At 39.0% G+C, this 24,681-nt stretch overlaps 4 protein-coding genes across 8 annotated transcripts in view; 1 reads left to right on the top strand and 3 right to left on the bottom strand.

The window, feature by feature from the left end:
• The window catches only part of LOC135252778 (collagen alpha-1(XII) chain-like), a 73,466-nt gene extending 66,567 nt beyond the window's left edge, over nt 1–6,899 (bottom strand). For 2 of the 4 annotated variants that reach the window (XM_064331268.1, XM_064331285.1), the window contains exons 1-2: nt 6,674–6,898; nt 5,349–5,453 (exon numbers count right to left, since the gene is read on the bottom strand). In XM_064331268.1, coding sequence (XP_064187338.1) covers nt 5,349–5,418 — 70 coding nt within the window. In that variant the 5' untranslated portion in view covers nt 5,419–5,453; nt 6,674–6,898. Of the gene's footprint in view, nt 1–5,348; nt 5,454–6,673 lie in introns of all 4 variants that reach the window. The other 2 variants (XM_064331276.1, XM_064331294.1) reach the window with 2 other exon arrangements.
• A 2,838-nt stretch (nt 6,900–9,737) lies between these two features.
• LOC135252772 (cytochrome c oxidase subunit 7A2, mitochondrial-like) lies at nt 9,738–13,231 on the bottom strand. The gene is made up of 4 exons (XM_064331254.1): nt 13,074–13,231; nt 12,463–12,552; nt 11,225–11,309; nt 9,738–9,979 (listed from the first exon to the last, which is right to left on the bottom strand). Exons 1-4 carry the CDS (start codon nt 13,089–13,091, stop codon nt 9,921–9,923), a joined length of 252 nt encoding a protein of 83 aa, XP_064187324.1. The 5' UTR covers nt 13,092–13,231; the 3' UTR covers nt 9,738–9,920.
• An 809-nt stretch (nt 13,232–14,040) lies between these two features.
• pacc1 (proton activated chloride channel 1) lies at nt 14,041–20,391 on the bottom strand. Of its 2 annotated transcripts, none has more exons than XM_064331219.1 (8): nt 19,600–20,391; nt 18,670–18,760; nt 18,167–18,382; nt 17,657–17,811; nt 17,142–17,284; nt 16,724–16,865; nt 16,308–16,415; nt 14,041–15,699 (listed from the first exon to the last, which is right to left on the bottom strand). In XM_064331219.1, the coding sequence occupies exons 1-8, from the start codon at nt 19,639–19,641 to the stop codon at nt 15,538–15,540; spliced, it is 1,059 nt and encodes a 352-aa protein (XP_064187289.1). In that variant the 5' UTR covers nt 19,642–20,391; the 3' UTR covers nt 14,041–15,537. The 2 variants fall into 2 exon arrangements, with proteins under 2 accessions (XP_064187289.1, XP_064187297.1); XM_064331227.1 differs by having other exon boundaries at nt 19,956–20,391.
• A 23-nt stretch (nt 20,392–20,414) lies between these two features.
• On the top strand, nt 20,415–24,504 carry nenf (neudesin neurotrophic factor). Its single transcript, XM_064331241.1, has 4 exons — nt 20,415–20,939; nt 21,525–21,585; nt 22,727–22,830; nt 23,439–24,504. Exons 1-4 carry the CDS (start codon nt 20,793–20,795, stop codon nt 23,613–23,615), a joined length of 489 nt encoding a protein of 162 aa, XP_064187311.1. The 5' UTR covers nt 20,415–20,792; the 3' UTR covers nt 23,616–24,504.
• Nucleotides 24,505–24,681: the final 177 nt, after the last annotated feature.

Genomic DNA, 24,681 nt, shown 5'->3' with positions numbered 1-24,681 from the left:
GTTGCGTGACCACGCATCCAAGGTACGCAGCTCAAATCAAAAACACCGATCGCACGATGACTCCACACACAAAAATAAATAAAAACCTGTACAGGCACAGACACTGAGTAGACGATCTCACACATGCTGAGTGCAGTCAATGCAAGGCATGCCCAACCAGCCCTGGCAGGTGGCTCACGTGATGGGAGATGAACCAAAACAATACACAACATTTTCATTCCCGAGTTATTGATTATACAATGGAAATCAAAGGAAGCCAGATCTTTGAAAATAAATCCAGGTAACCATATGTCATATATACTTGAGTATATATATACATATTTATATTTTGACCGCCCCACAGTGTCGATGGCACACAGAAATCCATTGCAAACCTCTTAAAAGAGTACACAATTCATCGCGGGAGGATTGTGTACATTCTTTTCATTCTCAACAGTTGTGCAGTCATGGGGCTTGTGAGAAACAGCTCACGCAAGCTGAAAATACAGACACCATATGCATTAAAATAAATAAACCAATCAAAACGACATGAACCGTGGGTGAGGTGATGACGATGAAGCACATTGTGCACATCGGGCTGGATATCACAGTTCCATGCACATGTAGATGAGACGTTACTCGAGCCAACTAGGTGTATTGAACTAAATTTTAAAAAGGAGTCTCTATGCACAAGGAACGTGCATAGAGATTTCCAACATATTTTAAAATGATATTCTTCAGTGGGGGAGGGGGGCAGGATGGGAGGAGGTGGGGGAGGGAGTGTTTGTTAATTAAGCAAAATACTTGTTTCCAAAACAAGTACAGGTACATAAAAGTAAAACAGACACTATCAGAAGGGGAATATACTGTATACATAAAAAGTATATAAAAATCTTTTAATATAGGATCAGATTTTTGGTAGACATACCATTGGCATTCATACCAAGCTGGGAATTGCAGTCTAAAGGCAATATCCAACTGTGTAAAAGCGCTGCGATAACTGAACCTACAGTATATATCAAGGGCAATGAAATAAAACAAGTACCTGGGTGTTGAATGTGAGGGACAATGAGCCAACATCTGTAATCTAAAGACTAGCAGGTTTGTTTGTCTTCATGGCGACTGTGTTGGCACTTACTGTATATTAGTGGAATCGGTTCACACAGTGAGGATGTATTGAGTGATACAGGTGAATGTTTAGTCATTAGGCCACATGGATAGGTTGATGCAGGCATTAAAGGAGGAGCATGCTGTTCACCAGGGAGGTTGCGGGGCGATTGGAGGGACAGGAATATCATTCTAAAATACTGTTGTCAAGCCACAGCTTAGGACAATTTGAATGCACAGGCAGACGACACATGACCCAAATGAAAAGCTTGACTGGGGCGTGTAGAGGTGGGAGCTCACCAACCTGACGGGTCAACTCAGGGGGGGTCGTTGTGTGCCTGCCTCCGTTTGGTCCTGTCTTGTACCCCTTGCCCACACTCCTGCCATAGGGGGGCCGAGTCTTCACTCGCTCACTCACGCACAGTGTCAATTCGGTTTCAATTTTGTCTGACACCAGGCTTTTAAATAACAAGCCTCATATAAAAACCAGAATGTTCAGACCCGATCAGCCAAAATTCCAGGAATGTTCGTTGTTGACAAACAAATGGTTAGTTCCTTCTTCTGACAAGTCATGATCAACTGCATCTGGGGCACTAACGATGATTCAAACGAACTAAGCTATTACCTATTTTTTTATTATTTTGCTTAACAACACCTTGATACATTATTTTAACTTATTATTTACCCATTGATGGGGTAAAATGAACAAGTCAGCCTATTTAGTTGTTGGTCTTTGAAGTGAAAATATAAGACCAGCCAAAAAAAAAAAAGTTTGGATTCTGTATTAGCTAGCCGGCTACGTCACTTCCTTCGGTGCCTCACAGAGCCACGACCATGGGACGCGGTTTACGTTTCCCCCGAGGCCTGCGCCTGCCGTGCATCAGTAACCTTTTCCATCCGACGCCAGGGAGGCAGACCTTTGGCTCCCAGGTTTTGCCGTGCTCAAGGAAAGGAGGTTGTGAGGCTCCCGGGGAAGCACAGCCGATGCCAAAGTAATTCCGCAACACGTGCTGACATTAAACATGGCCGCGTATTAACTTTCCATATGGAGCGCAACTCAGCGCTTTTTCCGAATACCCGCAGAAGCTGAGAAAGACTCTTTGTCCCAGTGCTCGGTTAAAAAGAAATGAGAGAAAAGAAACTAATTTGTTATACTCGTATTACATTGTTCCATTCTATCGCAAATAGATATATGGGGAGAGACTGGATACCTGGAAATCTCTCAAAGGAGAGAAACTGCTAGTTTCTGGCGTATTTCAGATTTTACAGTATATGTATGTAACCACAGTGTTAATACATTTCGTATTTTCTTTTTTATGAAACAATAATGCATACCTATTTGTAAATCAAAAAGTCCCTAACGTGTTTTATATTCAGGAAAGTCATTCAAAAATCTTGAGGGACATTCAGTCTATATAGTACAACTGTCTGATATATTATGAACTGAGGTACTTGAGAGGAAATGTTAGATGCATGAGGTAAGAATTGGTTATATTTTAAAATTTAGCATGACCATATGAAACTGTAATGAGCCTTTTTTGTTCACACTTAAACCCTTTCATTCAGCTTTATTTTTAACTTAAATTTGCTTATCTGAAATATGCATAATCAAAACAATGATCAACATGTGGAACTTGATATATTATCTCTTAAATTCTCTTTGGCAGACTCAATGTGCTAAAAGATTGCTTGACAATGAGTAATTGATAGAGTTAATAGATCAGAAATAAAACTACAAAGATGAAATGAGCAAGAGAATTGGTAACATTAATCATAAGATATTAATCAACAGGGCATTTGTGTTCCAAATGTGCCGATGATTAATTGTGTTGAACTCAACTCTTTGTTGGACTGTACATATTGACTATGTATGTAGCAAAATGTAACAACTGCACTTTTTTATAGACTAAGATCCTCTGCAGCAAGCAGGCAAGTTTTGACACCGTTTTACTGCCCCATAATTTTGAGTATACAGAATTATGGAGTCACTGCCTCCATACAATAGACTGTACAATAGACTCTCAGAATAACACTAAGCAAAGCTACTCAGACTTTGTAAAGTCTGCTCTAGGAATGTGGGGAGCTGTTATGACAGATAAAAGATACTGTCCCACAGTACAAACATGTGAGATTCAAGAATAATTTAATCCCAGAATCAATTTGAAAGCTCAGTGCAAGAGATCCAACATGCAATTAAAATTTTATGTTGAGGGGTGTGATCGACAATAAAGTATTATTGCATTGTATTGCATTGTAACTTGGTATGTTGTTGATTTTTTCTTTTTTTTTACAGACATGATCTATTGCACCTTTTGAGTAGTATAGAATTGCTCCTAAAACAAGTTCTTTATATCTATTCCTTACTCCTAAATAAATATTTCTAGAATATCTATGTTTTCTACTTCTTACAATGTACGTACATATTGTTTTGAATTATGATACAGAGAGAAATTGTCACTGATATCACATTGTAGGGTAAAGAAGTTGGAGTTTGAGAATAGAGAGCTGCACGAGGGGCTTCGCCCACCACTGGTGTGGACTCATCATCGCCCCCCCTTGGTAAACCCTTTCCTGACATCTTCGCTCCCAACAGGCACACACAGTAGGCGATTTGTGGTGGAACTGTGGCAAGCTTAGTCACCTCCCCTGTGTAGACCAGCAAAGGAACAGCATTGTCAACTCCTCAAATGACAGTTGCCATGGTAACAGGTGTCAACATTGTGTTATGACTAGCTTCATTAAAATCAAATGCCAACAATGGTTTGATCCGGGTATTTCACTTAAGATAACATACATAATGCACTTTCTCTTCTGTTCCTAGTCATTACAAGGTTGATGCTGTAGCGTATAGGACTAGAGAATCAGTGACGTAACCCTAACACAATGAAACTTTTTTTGTGAGCAGCAGAACGAGCAGAAAAGGCTTCAACCAGCAGAAAAGGCTTCAGCTCGAGATTGATTTAATTGGCATTTTGCCATATTTCACCTCAGTCCCATTGGAAAGTAATTGTAGCTAATCTTGTGGAAATGTGCAAAGCCCACAATGCCTCTACCAGCTATGTTTTTACAATTAACACGTTTAAAGCGGCCTTCAATGAAGGAAACAAAGCATTTTAGATGCATTCCAATTGCGAGCACTGGGAATATACAGCAGCTAGGCTATATGAACCCAATCCTGCAGATCACTTCAAAGACTTTGTCCGTCTACATTTTTCCAGCCGTGCCCTATAGCGAGGCACATGTGTTAGCAGGTTTTAGTTTTCAGCCCTACACTTAACCATCTGATCTTATGAACTCTTACTTACTACATTACAGCTATTAGTCATGGAAAGAGAGCTAGAAAAAAATAACGTATTTCACTGACTACAGCACCAAATTAAAGCCTGCCAAATACCAGATAAATTTTGCCAGAATAACCGACTTTCATACAGTATTACCTGCAAAACAGGATCCCTTTAAGAGGGGTTGATGTCCCACCCTGAAAGCATCTGCTTGCATCATTAATCCCACATTTCCACATGAAAAAAGACTTTCTTCAGGACTTACTTCAAAACCAACCAACCGCTGTAACAAGTTCAATCAGGTGAACATGAATGTTTTGTTTTTTTTAACATGTGCTCTGAAATGGCTTTGATATGCATCTATATATCTATACATTTATATATATATATATATATATATATATATATATATATATATGTATATATATATATTGGTTTTCAACAAGCATTTTGGAATAAAACATTATTTCAGAATTCTGGATTTTTTAAAAAACATAATTGAAATACACATATCTTTTATTAAAATGAAGGTATAAACATTACAATCATAAATTCACACTATATTAGTTCTCTTCATCATTTAATTGTGAAAACATCAAAAACACACAGGCTATACAAGTTTGCCCTATATTAAAAAAAATAAACAGGAAAAAGTGGGGTGTGTATCAGGGGGGTGGGTGGTACAGAATTCAATGAAAACGTAATGGCTCTTTAAGTCTGAGGAACTGAAAAGTTATAGACTTGCTTAAATGTTACATTCAGCGTTTGAAAGGGTGGCTAAATTAATTAGCCCTAATTAAATAACACTGGAGACATTAATTGGGGGAGGGACACATAGATGAAAGACAGAGGTAGAGAGAGAGAGAGAGAGAGAGAGAGAGAGAGAGAGAGAGAGAGAGAGAGAGAGAGAGAGAGAGAGAGAGAGAGAGAGAGAATTTCGTTAATGGTAAGGTATAGGAGAAGCCGAAGAGCGAGCGTTACCTTGAGCCTCAACTGAGGAAACGAGGACTGCCAGGAAGGCAGCTGCTGCCAGAGACAGCCTGATCTTCATCCTTAGCTTTAGTTTTTCAGTACAACATGAATGATCTACCAAAAAAAAAAAAAAAACCGACAAACAACAGTCACGGTCACGAATATTTAAATGCAAATTGTAATAGAATAATCAATCCGCTCGACCTGGCTGGAAAAGGTGAAGGGGGGGATGTGCAAATCATACCGCAATTGCCATCTGTGAGTACCCTTGCAAGTGTGTTTTTTTTACAAAGAGAAAGTTCAGGAGTGACTACTAATAGCTCCCCAGACTGGAATGAGATTCGCCAAATGATTTATGCGACCGATTGTCCATTTATAAAACTATGTGGCTACGTTAAGTAGGAATAGCATTAGGTAATTTTGTATACAATTTGTTCATTGTCAAATGCACTACCAATTGTCTACATACGTACCTATTTAACTTTGTTCATACGATCGGCTTCCGTTTTAAAATCTTAAAATATTGACCAAGCACAAAAAATTCAGAGGTAAAGTAGCCTACATTTGGAAGAGCCTTGTGGTTTGTAGCCTACGGTTTAAGCCTACATTTGGAAGAGCATTGCGATTTGTACGGTTTAAGCGCGCCTCCTACAGTTAGGTTTAACGAATCCCCCTCGAAAAAGGAATTCCCTGTGCAAAGTGCCGTTTTATTATCAAGGGGGAATGAAAGGCATAGAATACAGTTTGTTCGTATAAACTACGGCTGGTTCAAAAAGAGTGGTTTGTCTTGAATTCAAATGATTTTACGGCACAAAAGATGAGTGTCTTACACTTTCCATGTGACGCGAGTCTAAAGTTTGTACACATATGCGCAAGAAATAGTAGGCTAAACCGTTTCAACACCATAACTGTATACATAATAATAATACTAATAATACTAATAATACTAATAATAATAATAATAATAATAATAATAATAATAATAATAATAATGACATGCTTATGATGTTTCTCAAAATGTACTGAATATTAATTTTATAAATTAAGTCACTGTAACATTGTGAAGAGCTTTCACCTGACTGTCTTCTTTCCCTGAAAATACAAATGTCCCATATATTCACAGGTTAAAAACGTGTGTGAAGGACTCGTTTCTACTTAAAAATGTCCCCAGTAAATAGCCAGTCGATCCGCCGACCTGCAGAAATTAAAACAGTTTCACCTGCAACGATTTTGCGAGGGATATTAAGAGTAATTCACGGTCCCTCAGTAAAGTTGGAAGTGATAGACTAACTAGAAATAATTCTCAATAAGATCACATTTAAAAGAAAGCTAACCTTGGAAAAGGTGTTAAATAAAAAGATGGAAATTCAAGCCTCCTCTTCTGAAATTCTCCCCCAGAAACCGGTACACGAGCTCCGGCTGTGGATGTCCCAGAAAGAAATCTTCTTTCCAAGTGGGAAAGACTCTCCACAGTCTGACACTTAATAGGGGGCTGTTCCCAACTCTCCTTTTACTATCGTAAGCTCTTACGAAACGCTGCATGCGAGCAACCCTGGTTTCCACGGTTTGATGTGTTCAACATCCCAGAAAGCGGGATACACTTTTGTAAACGTGTGCATACTTTGCTGCATTCCTTTGGCATGATGGCCATTATGACGCTTAGTTCCACAGGTCTTCCGCGATAGCCATGTGTCCCTTGAAGCCAAGAATAAGCTTATGTTAGTGCTGGCAAGAGTTGAGCAGAGCTGAACAATGGAAAATGTTAAAAAATCAAACACTTTTTCTCTTGAACATGTTTAAAGAGGCAGCAGTTATATATATATATATATATATATATATATATATATATATATATATATATATATATATGCTATTGGTTTAAGTCTATAGAGGTATTCAAAGCTATTTTCTGTGCGATCTAAGTTTGAAGTCATCAGGAAGCATTTTTCAATTTAATGGCCCTAATTTTTCAACAAATCAATTAGTCAATACAAAAATACATCCGAATATCCAGTCTAACAGAGAAGTAAATGTAGTAGCCTCACGCCGAAGTAGTTAGACATATAGCCTACTTTATACAACTAAAGCATGCCTTTACAGAATGTGTTTCCAAAATAAGTTTTGCACATTTTAAATCTCAGCACAAAAATGTAAAATCGTTTTTCCATGAATACGCTCATTAATAGTGTTCTTATTTAAAAATCTAATTAATTCTGGATTTTGTTCATCTACTGCCTTCCATTTCTTGACCTCAAAGAGCTTCACAGCAGAGGCTGTGGGTAACTTATCACTAAAAGTATGCGGTGTCTGCCAAACTCATCAAAAATCAAAGGTTGTTATCCGTTGCTCAGGTGGTGGCGGTGGAAATAAGTGGCATGAGATTGATAATGTCCGCAGTGAGTTAGGGCCTCGATTTAACATCATTAATAAAGGATCAGATTTATTGTTCAGTGTCCCCATCACTGCAGTCGGGAACAGGTTTTCGGCTCTTTTCATGGGCACCCCCTACTGGCTCACCAATACCATACTACAGCAGCAAAAGGGAATGCATATAACAGCTGGAAAAAATGCCCCTGAACTTTTCCATTTCGGAAGCAGTTATGACAGGTTGCAGATAATGAAGAAATAATGTTATTTTCAGGCCTTCAAAAGGAAAACTGGAATATTTCAGACACAGATTACCTGTGGTATTACACAATCAATATCTCCTGAAAAACATTTTAATTAAAAATAAATAAGTACGTAAATAAATAAAAAAGACAACTGAAAAAAGATGATATGCTTGGTGAAATAAATTCATTTTTTCCGTTCGCATTAAATATAATCAAACATTGACATCTAAAGACCATGCACCTTACTTTGAGGACAAGTTCTTGCAAATGACGAGAATTGCAAGATTGAGTCTTCGGGCCAGCTTCAAGAGTCTATTAAAACAAATTGATTTCCTTGGAAACACTGTCCTCTAGTGCCTGAACAATACAGTTCAGTGGCTGAGGAATTCCAGGATGTCTTTAGAAAAACATCCCCCTCTGGTGTCTGGGGAGGAGATATTATACGTAAGGTCTGTTGGACGACTCTCAGGTGTAAACTCGTCATAACTACGTAACTTACATGGATAGGCCGAACTTAGATCGAGTTACACTAGTTGCGATTTCAAACCTACTTTCTGTCTGTGTTGGAGTTACAATTTATTAAATTACTCAATATAACTAAATAAGTTTTGGCAATTTACAAGAAATGTGTAATATTGACTTAAAGTGATCCTTTTTGTTAAAAAAACAAGTTTTATTGTATGCGATCGTCTAAATGTAATGTATGCAGCGTTCTGCTATGAAATATAGTGAGGTTCAAAAGTCCACTACAAAGACCTGTCATTTTCATCATCAAAACGAAAATATTTTTACTCAGATCATATATCTGAGGCAATTTTTTTATTAACAAGTCAAAACATTTTGCTAATACTAACAGGAAGTCTATATTTTAACATAGAGCATTGTGTCTACAAATGGTGCTTCTGTGTTTAATAGTGCATGGTGGGTAGTTCTCTCAATTTAAAAGCATGCCACAGGGGCGATCAATAGCATGGTCATTAGTTGCCTTCATTTGTACATTTCTTCGTGTTTGGTGATTGGTAAGAGAGGCACACCGGTGGTAAAGGCAGCATGCAGCACATCTGCAGCAGGGTAAGTTATCGTGAATGCTATTTGTACCTGTACCATTGTTGCTTGCAAATGTACCAGCCCATCCCTGGGTGTCGTCTGGCACAGGTCTAGTGGAATACTGTACTGCTTATTATCGCATTCATTGAAGTCTTTGTAAACCACGTAACTGAAATTAGTCTAATTTTGCTTCAATAAGGGTGATCAAGAAAAAAAAACAAACAAAAAAAAACTTTGGATTATGAGTGACATTTTTTAATATTTAACCAGTCGCATGAAAGGGAGTTCAGGCACAGAAGCACCGATGGTGAATCTGATCAATTAAGTTACACAGCTTTACGTTTAGACATTCACTGAAAAAAAAAAAGTTTCAGAGATTAGACCTAAAATTTTTACAAATTGTTACAGCAATATTTATTTTGAATGAACCTTAAATTCAGTTGAGATACCTAAAAATACAGGTGAAACAAACTGAAGCAAAATTATAGGTTTATCCAATTAAACATTTTTTTTCAGTGTTTTAATTCAATGAAAAGTGCCATTCAATAAAATAGAATGTTACAGTTAGGGGAAGAATTCACTTCTTGCATTATAGCACTGGAAATAGGTTTCTCCTGTTCCCCTTTCCTCACCTTTTAAATTTAAATAGTGGTTTCTCTCAGGACGGTAAGGCGGTTTTCAATTCATTGAATTCAGCCAAACACACTTACAGGAAAAAGAAACGAATCATACAACAGGGTGTGGTAATGTAATGTTGGATTTATTATTTTCCGTTCATATACAGTACAGTCGATAAATAGTTGATCCCATTCATGTGGTTAAATTTCCAGCATGACAACAGAAATGTTCCCTGATGGTTAAGACATTCTTTACAAATTTAAGAGACCTTTCAAGACAGGGACAGAATGGAAAAAGAAAAAAATCAATTGTTCTTCTTGGGAACTGCTGCACCTATCAGCTGGTACATGACAGATCCAGTTCCTACGGAGACAAGAGAACAATATGTCAAGCATGGCTCACATGTCCACAACAAATATAGCATCATCTTAAATGCTTGTACAGAGTATTATCTTGGCCAACATTTTGTGAATGCAAACAAAGGCTGAACATCTAGTCCAGCATTCTGAATGTTTATTTCCATTTATGGTGCCTTCAAAACTGTGTGGATCAAAAGATCACCAAAAACTGAACGTTACTCTGGGTTGCATGGAACAAAGCCGAAGTTACAGCACCCCCCCACATGCACAGTTACTGCCAAGTCTGGCAATGCCTCCTCACATTTCACTCCAACCAGAGTGATGCATGGTTCATTCATGTACTTGATGCGTTTTAGGGTGCCTCGTCCCTAGGTGAGGCATACTTGTTTGCCCATAAACAGCAGGTGGCACGAGACCACATGTCCGCTAATCCTCCTGAAAGCTAAAACATACAAACGCCCCTTTTCCACTGGGTTCAGTGGGCAGGAACAATCCACAACAGGGCCTACACGACTCCTTGAGCGCGTTCGTATTTGCTTTCCGACCGCACCCCAAGAACCACGATGATTAGGTAAAGTCGAAGGAAGTGACGAGGAAAAAAAAGCAATGGTTATGTTTAAAACGTATTGATATCTTTTTTGTTAACTTGGGTTTTGTGTTAGGCATCAAAGGCTAGATAGCCAAGAATTGACTGCTAACCAACAAAAGCAGGCTAGTTAACTCAGTGGCTGGAGTTGCTGGATTTGGAGCGAAGAGGTTGGCGACAAGCGACTGGATCAAGTGCGGGGACAGGGAAGCCTTTCAGGCTTCAGCCTCAGTGTCAACCGTCGCAATGAAAAAGGCATGCAAGTAAAAAGTTACTGTGTTCTAGAAAAAGTTCCTCGGTTCACGAAAAGGTTCCTCTGGTGGATAAGAAATTTCTGGGGCATCTAGGGTCATTCTGACAGTCTTGGTTATCACATACTGCCACCTAGTGTCTGAATGCAGAACTGCATTGTGAGGTCACAAATTTATATACGCTGCCGATGTGCAGCCAAATCTCACGATTCTGTGCATCCACAGTGAGGTAGTACAAACGAACCTTGTGGTGGGAACTTTCAGATTTTATAACACACAACAAATTAATGGTCCTCTTTGTACAACAAACACAGCCACAAAGCATCTACGTCCTAAACAATGTGAACAGGAACATTGTCATCTTAATTTCCAGTAGTATAAAACACTTAAGGAGGGATCAGTGGTTACGCACCAAGCAGGGTGAGTCCCATTGTGAGCCTGTACAGGATAGCATCCTTGGCCCCCCCTTTCAAATGAACTGGAAGCCCATTATCCTCCTGTTGGGGAAAAAAACTACACATTACACACCAATATCTTAAGAGGGATTTGCATACTCTTACCTTCACATGAAGCTGTGACTATTAAGCCTTTTCAATGCCTTTTTGGTCATTAATATAACTTCACTAGCAGTCCCTATTGCATCACAATTACAGCTATGTATTTTTCAAGATGGATTCAGTTTCAGTTCCTCATTTCAATACCAGTTCGTTTCTCAATACCGTTCTTTTTCTGGTTCCAACAGACGAAAAACAAATTTGAACTCTATGAATTCACCTGTGAAGCCAAAATAAGACAAAGTAATGATGATTTGGTCCAAAAATACTTTTCTCCATATGGTAACTGTCTGCAATGTTTGAATGTGTCTTTTTTTTTCAAGAAATATAAGTGTATCCCTGTCAGGGTCACAAGTTTGAAAACTCAAGTTTTTATCATCCTTGGGGAATGGGCTTTGCCATAGCTTTTTCTTTATAACGTTGCTCTGCGTATTCCTTCCTAGATGCGCAACCAGGCAGAATTTTCCTATTGTTTGTACAGTGTGTGTGAACGCGCGTGCACAGGTGTATGCATGTAAAGCATGCTCGCTAGAGCAATAAATGTATGCAGTGTACTTCAGCACACAACAGCAGCTCACAACAAAGCAATTATCATTTATTGGACTACGGGAAGCACACTAAACTACATAGATCACAACACTCTGGATTATGGATTAGCCCACATTATAAGTACAGTTACTAAGTAAAGGTAGTATTTCAGTATCAGTATCAGTAGTATCAGGAAACCATAGTACAGCAATACTAAAGTAAATAAATATGCAAGACAGCAATAATTTCAGGGTATGCAATTACACAACCTCCAAACATTACTGAACACATTAACACTGCTGAACATTCTACATCATTGGGTAACTTTTAATGTTGATAAATATTCTCCAAAAACAACAAACTCATTCTCGAAGTTAGAGTTCATCCAGTTCTTGATTTACTCGTATCCTCTGTGTTGACATGATATTACACTTAATTGAGAACTATTGGTATAAAATGGTGGCCCTCACAGCAGTCTGTAGGGGGAGCATAAAATGCCGTTTGCGAGGTATACGTTACCAAGTTATTCAGCTTTATTGTGAGGTCCCATACCCACTTCCGTTCTTACCTGGAACGTCCTTTGCCACTCTGGGACCTTGTTCCCCGCCTGCCGGCGCGCAGTGCTACTGATGGTCCGTCTGGAGACATGACGGAGGACCTGGAACAGGAGACAGAGACATGGTCAACCAACAGAGCATTAGCCCTAATTCAAAATCACCTTTTTCGATAAAACGCGATATATCACTTATATTTTTCTTGTTCATTTATACGGAGGCTAGTTAAAAACACGCCAAAGCAGTCTGATTAACGTGCTAGTTATTCGGTAGGAAACAACTGCAGGGAATGACGTTGACGTACTCGTCACTTTCGGCTTTCAAGCAAACCGGCATAATTAACCGCGTAACCCTAAGATAATTGTACCTTTATTTAGATTACTTTTACATTTACGTTACATCCATATGGTTAATTGAACGAGTAAAACACTTAAACGTACATTTGTCCAGCCAAATTAACTCACTAGTCTTAGCTAATAACAGACAAGGAAGAGGCGGCACAGCGACCAAGCTAACGTTAGCTGCGTAGATAGCCACTTCGCCGGAAACCCGAAAACAAATGTAATCAAAATTATGTATTGTTGTTAAATCACACCAAACAATTCAAAGTCAAAGACTGGCTTACCATTAGATGTCTGAACATCTTGAGCTATGTACGCGTAATTCTTAATGTAGGAGTGTGATCAGTAAACTGGGTCATACAAGGACATTAGCATCTCTAAGTGCGCGTGCGTGAATGAATGAAAACTGCCGGAAATCGTGGCTTCCCAACGTACAAAACCATATCAGTTCACACTGTCAAAGATAGTGGAAGAAAAAAAAATACATTCTGCAATTCAAGGAAATGCAGAAAGGTGTCCTCAAATTATAGTCAGACTGTTGTCCGTTGCCGTTGCCGATCAGACATATTGTCTTAATGAATACTCAGACAGCACGCAGGTAATATAGAAAACAATGATACTGAGAACAATAGCTTGCTAATGAGTTTTTATATTTGTTAGTATTGTAAGAAAAGGTACACGCATAACAGCTAGCTAGCAAGCTTGTACTAGCTGTCGAACAGTCATACATGATAAAACCCTACAAAGAACTTCCCGTACAAATGTAAAACCTACTACATAATAAACAAGAGTCAACATACGCATATGAACGTAGCATAACGTAAAACTTTTTTTTTTTCATAAAATGCACCTATAACCCTAATTTTTACCAGAATGTATGTATGACCACCTTACAGTATTTATGACACGTATCAATATGGTTTACTTTGAGCAAGGTAAGTGCAAATAGCTCAATTAGGACGAGGCTGGGGGGGAAATCCAATTGTTTTCAATCCAAATGAGGATAAACTACTTGCTCTGCATCTTTATTTTGTGTGGACAGAAAATCCACCTAGCCGGTGCTCTTTTGTTCACTCAACATTTCTGCCGAAGAGCTACCACTGGCGCTCACACAGGTGCGAAAAACAGACAGGATAATATAATTTTAATTAGTCTGTTTTTAGAATATGGTTGCCTATCTATTCCGACCAGCTGGATAATTACAACCTGCATTTTTATTGAGAAACTGAATGACACCATGCACAGCAACAGTAGTTGTTAAATGAAAGATTTTATTGCACATTAGATCACAAAATCCTCCCCACATCTCAAGTATTTTTCAGGTGACAGTGAATGGATCCAGTTTTTCCACAAGGAAGGTAAACTGTTTATGTATTGCAGGAGTTCGTCTGCAATTAAGTCAGTAACTTTACTTTTCACATTTCACATTTTCCCTTGGCCAAAAGGCATCAAGTATACATATCCCTTATCCCCATAAGGCAAGAGCCTTTTAAACCTGAGGAAATACAGTGAAGAACCAACAATGAGAACTTATCTCTAAGGGTCATGGGCTGACAATGCAACTTGTTGTTTCCTGTTGATCTAAAAACAATTTTATATATTTTTTTTCCACTCGAACATCATCCATACAATTGGGATGATGCTAATTATCATGTGTCCACTGAAACACAAAAAGGCAGTGGGATACTTTCACTCTGTAATACACCAGCTAATCTGCATGAATTTGTACATTTGTTGAAGCTCTGGCAAGTTTCTTATTTAGTTCTTGATTGGCTCACAGGCTTAAGACATTTAAAAAATGCAATGCATTATGTGTGATAACCTCCAAACATTTCTGTAATTTATTACCAATTTGTGTTTCGAATGTCAAAAAATGATTCAGCTAATATTTGCTTTACTTAAAAAGAAATGACAAGTTGCTGGATCACAAATAATTGTGTCAGGTATGGCTACAAAATCATCTGAAAGTAGTAAATCTCTCTAGTTCATCTCTAACCTGCATACTATACATTTCCCTTCTCAGGAAGAACATCACATGAATGAAAAAGATGAAAGAGAATGAAACGGCAAACAGACTCACAGGCAGAATACACCCTTTTTCAAACACGTAACAATTCATGCTGTGTGTACAGCAATTTTACATAACTTGTTATACTTTTGTAGTCCACTGAAATGTAAATGACTGTTCAGTCTTTGGTGAAACACAGCTTCAGTTAAAAAAAAAAAAAACTGTTGAAAAAGAAAAGTTGAAAAATGCTCATCTGGAACAATTTGGTGCTGCAACAACTAAAAGATCAGCCATACGGCTGTAGTACATTTTTTATGGAAATATGAAAATATCACTTAGGTTATCCCTCTGCTGTTATGGTAGATTAGTTTTTGTCTTGTTTTCTACTGTGTAATGGGGAAGCCCAAAATAAATATCTATGCTAAAAAGACTTAAATTGTCAGTGTTCAAAACCATCCTGATAATCCCAAATCGGTAAAAACTGAAAGATGGTTTAAAAAAAAAAAAATGTAGAAACATCGGACATAAAAATAAAGATGCTTTTTATATTTTTTGTATGCTGGCATGCAACCTTGAAATGAAAAAATATATTAACTTCAAAAAAATAAATATTTAAATGAATGCAAAAATTGTAGTGTGGCAGGGAGTTTAGCTGTAAAAATGGAACACTGTGACCCACATCTTTTGCAGCTGATTAGCTGATGGACAGTTGATGGTTGGTTGTTAAGGCGACTTGTCTCTCAGGTGATGTGAGTCAGCTCCCTCTGTCCCCGTTTTAAGTGTCTTTTCCGGATTTTGATCATCCACTTGACGCTTTGTTTGGCAAAGTCAGCTGCCTTGAAGAGAGCCAGGAAGACCCCACAGAGGATGGCAATAGTATTCCAGGGGTTTGCAGTCACAATCTGTTGGGAGAAGCATGATTTTATTTATTTTTTCCCCACCAGCCTCTCATTCAAAACTTGCCTTTTATAACAAAGGCTTTACATTACATTGATTTATCAGATGCTCTTATTAAATCCACAGCTAGACTTCTCCCACAGCTGACTGAATCTTATCACATCACAAGCTTATCACATGGATGGAATCCACTGTTAGAGTTCTCCCAAAGCTGACTGAATCTTATCACATGGTGAGAAAAGAACATTTATCTGTAGGGCGACACACAATCTAACTAGCCCTCCTGGTTAATCGGGCACCTGTAGATTGCAGTCAAAGCTGCATATAAAAGATCTTTCTTTGACTCTGCTCTATATAAACTTATGTAGTCTGTGGTGTGTAAAGCAGCAGCTGGCAACACTAGGTGTTTCAGAGGACAACTGTGAATGTCTACAGTGTCCCAAATCAGCAGTGGGGTTCATGAATATATGTTGTGGCAGTTGCAGACAATTGACCATTTCCAAATTAGGAATTGTATACACTCAGCCCCATGTTGGGTGCCAAATTTATTTTTAAAAATGAACATGCAAAAACAAATACTATGCCACAGAAGCAAATGTCAGTGTATACTCACATCTTGAACTTCCTGGATAAAAGGATCCCTCCACTGAAACACAACGAAGAAAAGCTCATTGGTTCTCTCTGTCTCTGGTCTCTTGTCATTGTACTTCACCACACCGGACTGGGAAGTAAATACAGATTGACAAAGGGACAAACAATGTCAATCATCCATTAAAACAAAAAGTCATAGGCACTTAGTTCACAGTCAACTCAACCTAAAGAGTGATGTCTTCAACAGGATGCTAGGGAAAACAAACTGGACAGAGACACAGTGAATTTACAGTGAGAAGAATGAAGCAGCTGCTGTTTGTTTTTTTTAACAGAAGTTCCATAATGTACGTCAATCTGGTTAAGACTGTTTTCTTCATAGTGCCAAAGCTATGCCAATTCTTGCAAGAGTGATCTCCCACTGCACGCCCAGCACCTCACCTCCTGCCGGAACTCCACAGACTTCACTTCCTTCCCAGACGTCTTCACTAGGGACATTTTCACCCATGTACGGAACCCTCCGGAGAATGTCCACATGGAGTAGTTCCTCTCACAGTCCTGCATGAAGCTGGCTTTGTTCCTGCTATAGAGTCAGGGGTTAACAGGACAGATAGGGGACAAAAACAACAGTGTAAGTTTTACTTTAAGCAGATTAATGTACTAAGTGGAAGCTGCCTGTTGGTAGTGCATTGATTTGCTTATGCTGGGTAAACTCAAACCACTATGCATCAGAAGTATTACGCATTAAGTATTATGCATTATTGAAGAATACATGAAGCAGTTTTTTTTAAGGTACACATTTATGTAAACTAAAATAATTTTGTTTTCTGTTGCCTGTCAGCATCTACAGTACAAATACCTGTTGATCAGGTCACTGAATTTGGAGAAGAGCATGTAGCTGATTGCACTGAAATCCTCCTCAGTCAAATTCTGACTCAACTGCATGAAAATCAGCTCTCGGTTCCTGACATCTGTTGGGCCCTGGACCACCAAAGCCTTCCTCTGTGGGGGGAGAGAGGTGAAACATGTCCCAGAATGCAACGAAAAGGAAAATGTAGCTGTTTGTTCTTTCATAATATATTCACAGTATACTCAACCCTACTAATTTTATTGAAGATTTTGTCCTTGTTAATGAACCTTCAATATGAAAGGGTGTACCCAATTTAAGTTTGGAAAAGGAAAAAGTCTTCTTTTAAACAATTTCTCTGCCATTTAAAAGTAAAATATGTAAGTGCATCATTGACATCCTAAGACCCACAAAACTGTTGTATAAATGTTGTATAATCATATCCAACATACAACAGGGAAAAATGACAAATGTGACTTAGCAAATACCTGGTGTTATTGGTAGTAGAGGGCATTGTAGGCACTCACCGTAGTGTGGTTTGAGTAGGGGGCTGTGTAGGTGACCTCCTCTGTCACACAGTCCCCTATCTCTGGTTGCCCTGGTGACACCAAGGGTGGGATGTGGTCATGGTGGTGATGCATACAGCTCAACAGCTGTGCCTTCCCAAGGTACAGAGAAATGCCTATGTAAAATTTAACACATAAGAATTTGTTAAAATATGGGCAGATGTACCGCAGGTTTTCAAACCACATCACTGGCCATTTCGAACAATATGGGATACAATAAACCCACTGAGCTAAATGTTAACCCGTGTCTCTGAACTCTGCTACTCCCTCTAAACTCCTGTCAGCTGACTGAAAGGCATTAGTCATGTTACTCATTTTCCTGCACCACTGTAACATCAGTTGGCCATGACCAAACCATGGCCCTAGCCAGACACCGCACAACAAAAAATGTGATTAATGCATTTATTGCTGTTATGTGTGTATTTGTATATATTATTATTGGCATTATAAATGCCTTTCCTGGCAACTCACCTGCAGGCTCAAAGTAGTCCACCTCTTTGTAGGTGACAGACATGACTGGGTGGTTGAGTTTCTGCATGAAGTCTGTGATGGTCTGATAGGCCAGGAAGGCAGCCCCAGTGGTCAACATCAGGTAGATTAACATCAGTATGGTGGAGAAAACGTTCTTCAGGCAGGCTTTGTCAAACCCCATCAGGGGGTAACTGACAACAGCATGGTCTTCCGTTTCTGAACCAAAAAAAAAAAATACTTTCACATGACACACACAACACAGCACAAATGTAAATAGGAGTCTGAGCCTTGGCAGATCTTACTTGAAGAACGTGAGTGTAATGGGTTGAAAGAGTGAATAGCGAGTGAAGATTCAGGCACAGAAAATTGTTTAGAATCACCATGTGCTGTCGACCAATGACTGTATGAAATAATCTTATAAGTTGCCACAACACAATTGGTTCACTTCAGTGAGTCACTAGTGATGGCCACATGTCAAAGCACTAATGTCAGGTGGGCAATACCTTGAAAAGCATCTTTGGATTCGTCAGGCTCCTCATCCAGTATGTCCTCCTGACACAGGTCTGGAATTTGTTCACCCGCACCATCACTAAACTGAGACAACAGACAGATGAGACCAAACAAAGTCAGACAACTATGTAGTTTTAGAGAGGAGTTTCCTAACTTCCCAACGAGCAAAAATAATGCAGTGGTTTTGTGGATAGGCCTACAGCAACAGATCTAAGCGGGCCTTTTGTTGTTAGCTAAAGCTGAATTTTAATTCAATTAAATTGTCAATACAAAATGTAGCTGAGGCTGAGCTATGAATGAATAATTCGCTTTCCCGGACAATTCACAGAACAAGAAAGTCTCAGGCTACAATGCCCCCGACACAATATACATGAATAAACCTCAATATCACACACCAGTCTAATGAACTTTCCATTCCCAAAGGCAACGAAGGCAAACGAGTGCCACCCAAAATGAAAATGTTTATATCAACTTCGAATAACCTATCTGAGAAAGCTACGCCAACTTCGAATAACCTATGCATGAGAAATATAAACGTGTCATAGCATTTTAGCATTTAACTGAGCCTAAACCAAGCAAACTGGCAAAAGCCAAGCAGAGTACATGGAATCGAGGGACATTTCACATTTGACGACCCCCCCCCCCCCCACCAGGCTAGGTTAAGATGTGGGATCCGCACATGACCACTCAACTCGTGCTGTGACATAAGTGTAGCAACAATTTCCTAATGCCGGAAGAAAAATAACCAACTACACTTCAGCACGCTTCCGTTGAGCAAGTAGTTAGCTACCTGAGGTAGGTTCGTAAAACTGTTACAACTGAAACTAGACACCACCTTAAATATATTTGCTACATTTAAACAATAGCAAAAATAGCGTTACATGATATCGCTACTGTGGTATTTCACCAGCTCTAAAACCTACCTCTTGGTAAGACTGCGAGGTTTCCCTTCGTAGCATTCCCATACACTTAAGGTCTGCAAAAAGTTCTGAACGTTTAGAAGTTTGGTCCAGTTCACGGAAATTCGCGCTACGCCAAAATTTTGTTTTGGCGAATAATAGGCTATTGCATTACCCCGAAGCCAGACGGCGATTGTTTGCCAGTTTAACGCGAATAGAGGTATAGCCGGAATTTGGTGACGTTCGAGGGTGTCACGAGAGCAGAACCTCACAGCCAACGTGAATTTTGTCCGCGAACTGACTTCTAATCACCAAACCAGCCGCTAAAAAGCTTAAGATGTCAAACTCCCAGGACAAGTGCAATTTCCAACGTAGCTTACCATGTTGCAACAAGATTTGCGCAGACTCAAGGTGTAGCAATAGCGCTGAAACTAGCATATTGCTAATGACTACATTTACATAGGAACAAGACAGACAAGTTATAGCACGACACAATCTTGCTACAATCTCGAAGTCTTTGGGCAGTCGCACTGCCTGTAGGATGCTTTCCACTAGAAAAAGAGCCCCAGATTGCAATAGGCTCCAGCCGACACAAACTAAGCAGCCGTGCATTCCTTTTCACATCGTTATATAAATTCTTTTTTTTCTTTTTTCTTTTTTTTTTTTAACTTAGGGGCTGGTTGGACCAGCTGAGCAAATTGTCTTTATGATGTCTTCAGGAAAGCAGGAAAGAACAGTTCCACTACAAATGCAATACCACCAGGGCCTTTTTAATGAATGGGATTAAAATTAGCATCTAATAATAGCAAGTATGCATACATGGCTACTGGTTTCCCATTTATTTGCTGTAACTGTCCGTCTCTCCTTCTCTGTATCTTTTGTGTAGTTTGTAAATATGCTGCATCTCTAAAATTGTCTAACAGGTTTTTGGCCACAGCTTGGTTTTAATTAGCCTACGGATTTGAGTCGTTCAATTCTGAAAGTAGTCCGAACAGGAAGTTATCTGCCTCCTTAATTCAGTTTAAAGGACTGACGCCGTACTGTCGAACCACTCATGTTTACTTCTATATCGATATAATTATCGGTGCGAGCTTTTAGCCCATCTAGATGGTATTCATACTAGTGCAATTGCGTAGCACTTGCTGTTAACTGATAGCCCACTTGGAAAGAAGTAGTTATAGTTTCGAAGCTAAGCGAGCTAACAAAAAAGGTTTACAATGACAGTGCTGAAAGTTTATGTCACTTTAGTTCTTGTCTACGCTTTGGATTGCTCAGCAGACGATGCTAAATTGAAATACAAATCCGCTGTTAAACCAGTTCGATTGTTCACCGACGAAGAATTATCAAAATACAATGGACATCAGGTAAGCTATTTTTTATAAGAGTTGGTTGCTATGCTGCATTGTAGCCAAACATAAGCATGCTGCTGTCGTAAAATTTCTTCCGTGAAAAGTCCCTGACTGCTTTGTACGCTTTTGTTTACATTCTGGACAGACGTGGCTGCGGTTGTGACATATCCCCTATATCTACGTTAGCAGTTTAATACTATACAGTAAACATGGCATGGCAGACGGTATAGGACATTAGGCTTGCTGATACATTTTAAAAGATATTTTAGATATGAGGCTGCGAGGCGCCTCTAGCGGCTTAATTCATACTATAGCTACCTCGCATAGTCTACACTACACACTATCATTTGGCTGGTCTACAGTTCTGATATCCGAAATGCTTGCACAGTGCACACGCATATCAAAATGGCATGTGTTTCATAACAAGGATGAAATAGAATGACATTTGACATTTTCTTCCATTTCAGTTTCCGTTTACGCGTAGCTGTCTTAAAAATTAAAGATCACAAATTTTATTGAACTCATTATAAATTATTTATTGTAAAGGATGAAAATTAAATATTTACATACATATGTAAGTTTGCGCCTGCTCTATTACAGGAAGGATTGCCCATTTACATGGCAGTGAAAGGAGTGGTGTTTGATGTCACAAAGGGGAAAGGTAATTGGTGGTTAATGTTAAAGGATGGTCTATGATGCTGCAAAAGAAAAAGGTAACAGGTGTATGATGTCACAAAGGGACAAGTCATTGGTGACCACTCTTTTCAGAACAATGGTTTATTCCCTACTTTACTTACTCTCCCACAATATTTTTCCCACGGTGCACAGGAACTGCCGCCGTGGGTTATGCATGGCAAATTGTGGTCATTCACTCGCTCACTCACTCACTCACTCACTCACAGACGAGGATATTTTGTGGGACGCATGCGCAGGTGGTGCTAGCTAAAATGTGTCTGCGGAAATGAGTTGCGCCGTGGGTCTGGACGGTTACATGCTTGTTTCTTATCACCTTGGAGCGCTCAATTATACATTAGGTGTAGGCCCTCCCCATTGCTGGGCCATCCTTGATAGTTCAGGAGAATGCAATCCTCTAAATGCATGCAGCTTCAGCCAGCTGCAGCTTTTTCTCTCCAGTTCACAAGCTGAGCTGCAGAGTCCTGCAGCACAGTTTCTTCTTACGACATATATGCTGCTGTTGCATGAAGCATAGATGCACAAATGGCAAAGCCTTTGTGTGATTAGTAGGGGGATACCCTGCCAATTAAAACCATTATTTCCGGAGTGACCCCATTGCTAAATGTCCATTGTGACAAGGGACTCCCAGCCTTAGACTCCCAGTGTCGGCATGGTCAGGATTCATTTCTGAAACATGGAGCACAGCAAAGTTCTTCAACTGAATACACTGTTGGTGGCCACATTGATCATGCAAACTAAGTCATATCACTTTTTCACATTTATGACAAAAGTGTATGGTACAAAAATGGTCTCGCAAATCTATCCAAAGTTAAGTATATCAACATTTCTGTTTAAAATACATACTGTACGTTCAAATCTCTTTGCTGGAGGTCTGAAATTCTGCTCAAATTCCTCATGTCAGAAATGGAATACTTAAATAAACCATGCTTGAAATGAGCTGACAGCCCTCCCATGGTCTGAGCAGGTAAATTGGTCAAGGTTCATTAAACGTTTATTGCTACCAAACTGTCCAGGTGCGGGGGGGTCCTTGTCATTTGTTTTTTGACACACAACTAAAAACATTACTCCTCAGAAATGCTTGTAATGGCACACTTCTTACCCCACAGAGTTCTATGGGAAAGGCGCCCCCTACAATGCATTGGTGGGGAAAGACAGCACAAGAGCCGTTGCCAAAATGTCTCTGGATCCTGAAGACCTAACGCATGACACTGTAAGCCAGGTCTCCCTCGCACACATACATTTTTCTTCTCAAAATTTGATTCTTGAATCAAAGTTGTCGCATGTTCTTTGCATACAAAAACTTTCAATTGTGCCTTTTGTTATTTAAGTTTCACATTTTTACATGTTATCGTAGCTTGATACTGCATATAATAAAGCAATTTATGAGAGTATCATTAGTGTTACCAGGCTGAGTTTTTTGAACCATGGAGTTGAAATGTGTCACACTGGTCTGTTAAAATCCTGTCATAAAAGCATGCATTTTGTTACATGAATTGACACTTAAAACTAAAACATGGTATCCTTTGAAAGTATTTTTTAGCAGTGGCTGACTTCAGTTTTGAATTCTTAGTTATCTTGATGCTGGGTGTTCTAGCCAGTTTGGCTTATACAGGCATCTGCCAATTCATGCAGTTGCTATATTCTCATTCACTGTAGTTATTACTGTTTTGCATTGTAATCTGAACAGCCCATTGTGTCTTATTTTTGTAGTTATTCTTTGCCTGGATTTGTGTCGGACAAATGCATAAATATAAATAATTATTAATGTAATTGACTACAGCAATGTCAATGTTATTGTTTCTCCTTTTTCCATGGTAGACGGGGCTAACAGAGGAGCAACTTGAGTCACTTGAGAGTGTGTTCAGTGGAACGTACAAAACCAAGTACCCAATCGTAGGATACACAGCCAGACGCATCCTTAACCCAGATGGGAGTCCGAACGAGGATTTCCAGCCGGATGACCAGCCCCAGTTCAGCACCAGAGATGAATTCTGAGCACAACCTTAAAAAACAATAACAAAACACATTTATTTAGAATTTGTTTATTCATGGTTACAATCATGTTGTGTTGGGGCCCTGATCACATTTTTATTTAATTCCTAGTATGATCTCCCCTTCTCGTTGGAAAACATTAATGTCTTCATTGTGTGCAGGCTTACTTTTTAAAAGTTTGTTACATGTCTCTCCTGAATGGAAGGTATCTCTTGTCTTTAAAGTCTGAAATGATTTTACTTTTCAAAAAGAAATAGTGGATAGTCACAATTAGCTCTTCTTTGTATTAAGGGTGCATCTTGTTTGATTAAGCTATAAATTCACACTGTGATTCCTTGCATATGTATGTTTATACCTAGCTATGTGATGTGTTGTAAATTTCTGCCTTTAGTAGATGTTCTTCTCCAGGGTAATTTACATTGTATTTTTATATATTGTCCACTTATAAACTGGGTATATTATTGAAGCAATCCAGGTGAAGTACCTTGCTCAAGGGTACAACAGCACCCCCTCTAGGAATCTAACTGACATCGTTTGAGTCAAAAGCCCAATTCCTTAACCATTACTTCTGGAAACTATTTGAATTGAAGATGAAAAAGTGGTAGGAAGAATGGCGAGCCTCAGTGCTAAATGTGAGCGTAACACTACTGGTATGTCCACTTTGGCAGTTATGCCATTTTTTTGTATAAAGTAAGCATGTTCCCTTGATCAGATGTATTTTATCTTTATCATTCATATGTTGTGACTGTCAATCTCCATTATGTGACACTACATGTATAGTATGTATCCAAATATCCAAACGCTGAAACTGTGTAGTAAAAGAATTGCATAAATTTGTGGTCCTCTGATGTGTACTTAGCTGAAAGCCAATAAAAGTGAAGTGGCATGTCCATCCAATTGAAAATTTATTTTCTATTTAGGTGTTGAATAGTCATCACTATCTGCACACCATGTTACTGTAACCACGGTCCTAGCAGTTATTATGATAATGTTTTTGCTTGCTTGAGAGAATGTTTGAGAGAATCCTGAAGAAACCCAGCCCACTTGTGTGAATTATTATGGGCACTTA

This window comes from Anguilla rostrata, chromosome 1 (assembly GCF_018555375.3).
Source record: "Anguilla rostrata isolate EN2019 chromosome 1, ASM1855537v3, whole genome shotgun sequence".
Lineage (NCBI taxonomy): Eukaryota > Metazoa > Chordata > Actinopteri > Anguilliformes > Anguillidae > Anguilla > Anguilla rostrata.
This window is presented reverse-complemented; position numbering and strand designations above follow the sequence as displayed.

Bases quoted from the DNA above. Each gene is read 5' to 3' on its own strand.
- nenf (XM_064331241.1), top strand. From the start codon at position 20,793: ATGACAGTGCTGAAAGTTTATGTCACTTTAGTTCTTGTCTACGCTTTG. The intron at 20,940-21,524 runs GTAAGCTATTTT...GCTCTATTACAG, and splicing joins CAAAATACAATGGACATCAG to GAAGGATTGCCCATTTACAT. The intron at 22,831-23,438 runs GTAAGCCAGGTC...TTTCCATGGTAG, and splicing joins AAGACCTAACGCATGACACT to ACGGGGCTAACAGAGGAGCA.
- LOC135252772 (XM_064331254.1), bottom strand. The intron at 11,310-12,462 runs GTAAGAACGGAA...TTTCCCCAACAG, and splicing joins AGTGGCAAAGGACGTTCCAG to GAGGATAATGGGCTTCCAGT. The intron at 9,980-11,224 runs GTGCGTAACCAC...TTGTCTCCGTAG, and splicing joins AATGGGACTCACCCTGCTTG to GAACTGGATCTGTCATGTAC.
- pacc1 (XM_064331219.1), bottom strand. From the start codon at position 19,641: ATGGGAATGCTACGAAGGGAAACCTCGCAGTCTTACCAAGAG. The intron at 18,761-19,599 runs GTAGGTTTTAGA...CTGTTGTCTCAG, and splicing joins CCTCGCAGTCTTACCAAGAG to TTTAGTGATGGTGCGGGTGA. The intron at 16,866-17,141 runs GTATTTGTACTG...CTGACTCTATAG, and splicing joins TTCAGTGACCTGATCAACAG to CAGGAACAAAGCCAGCTTCA.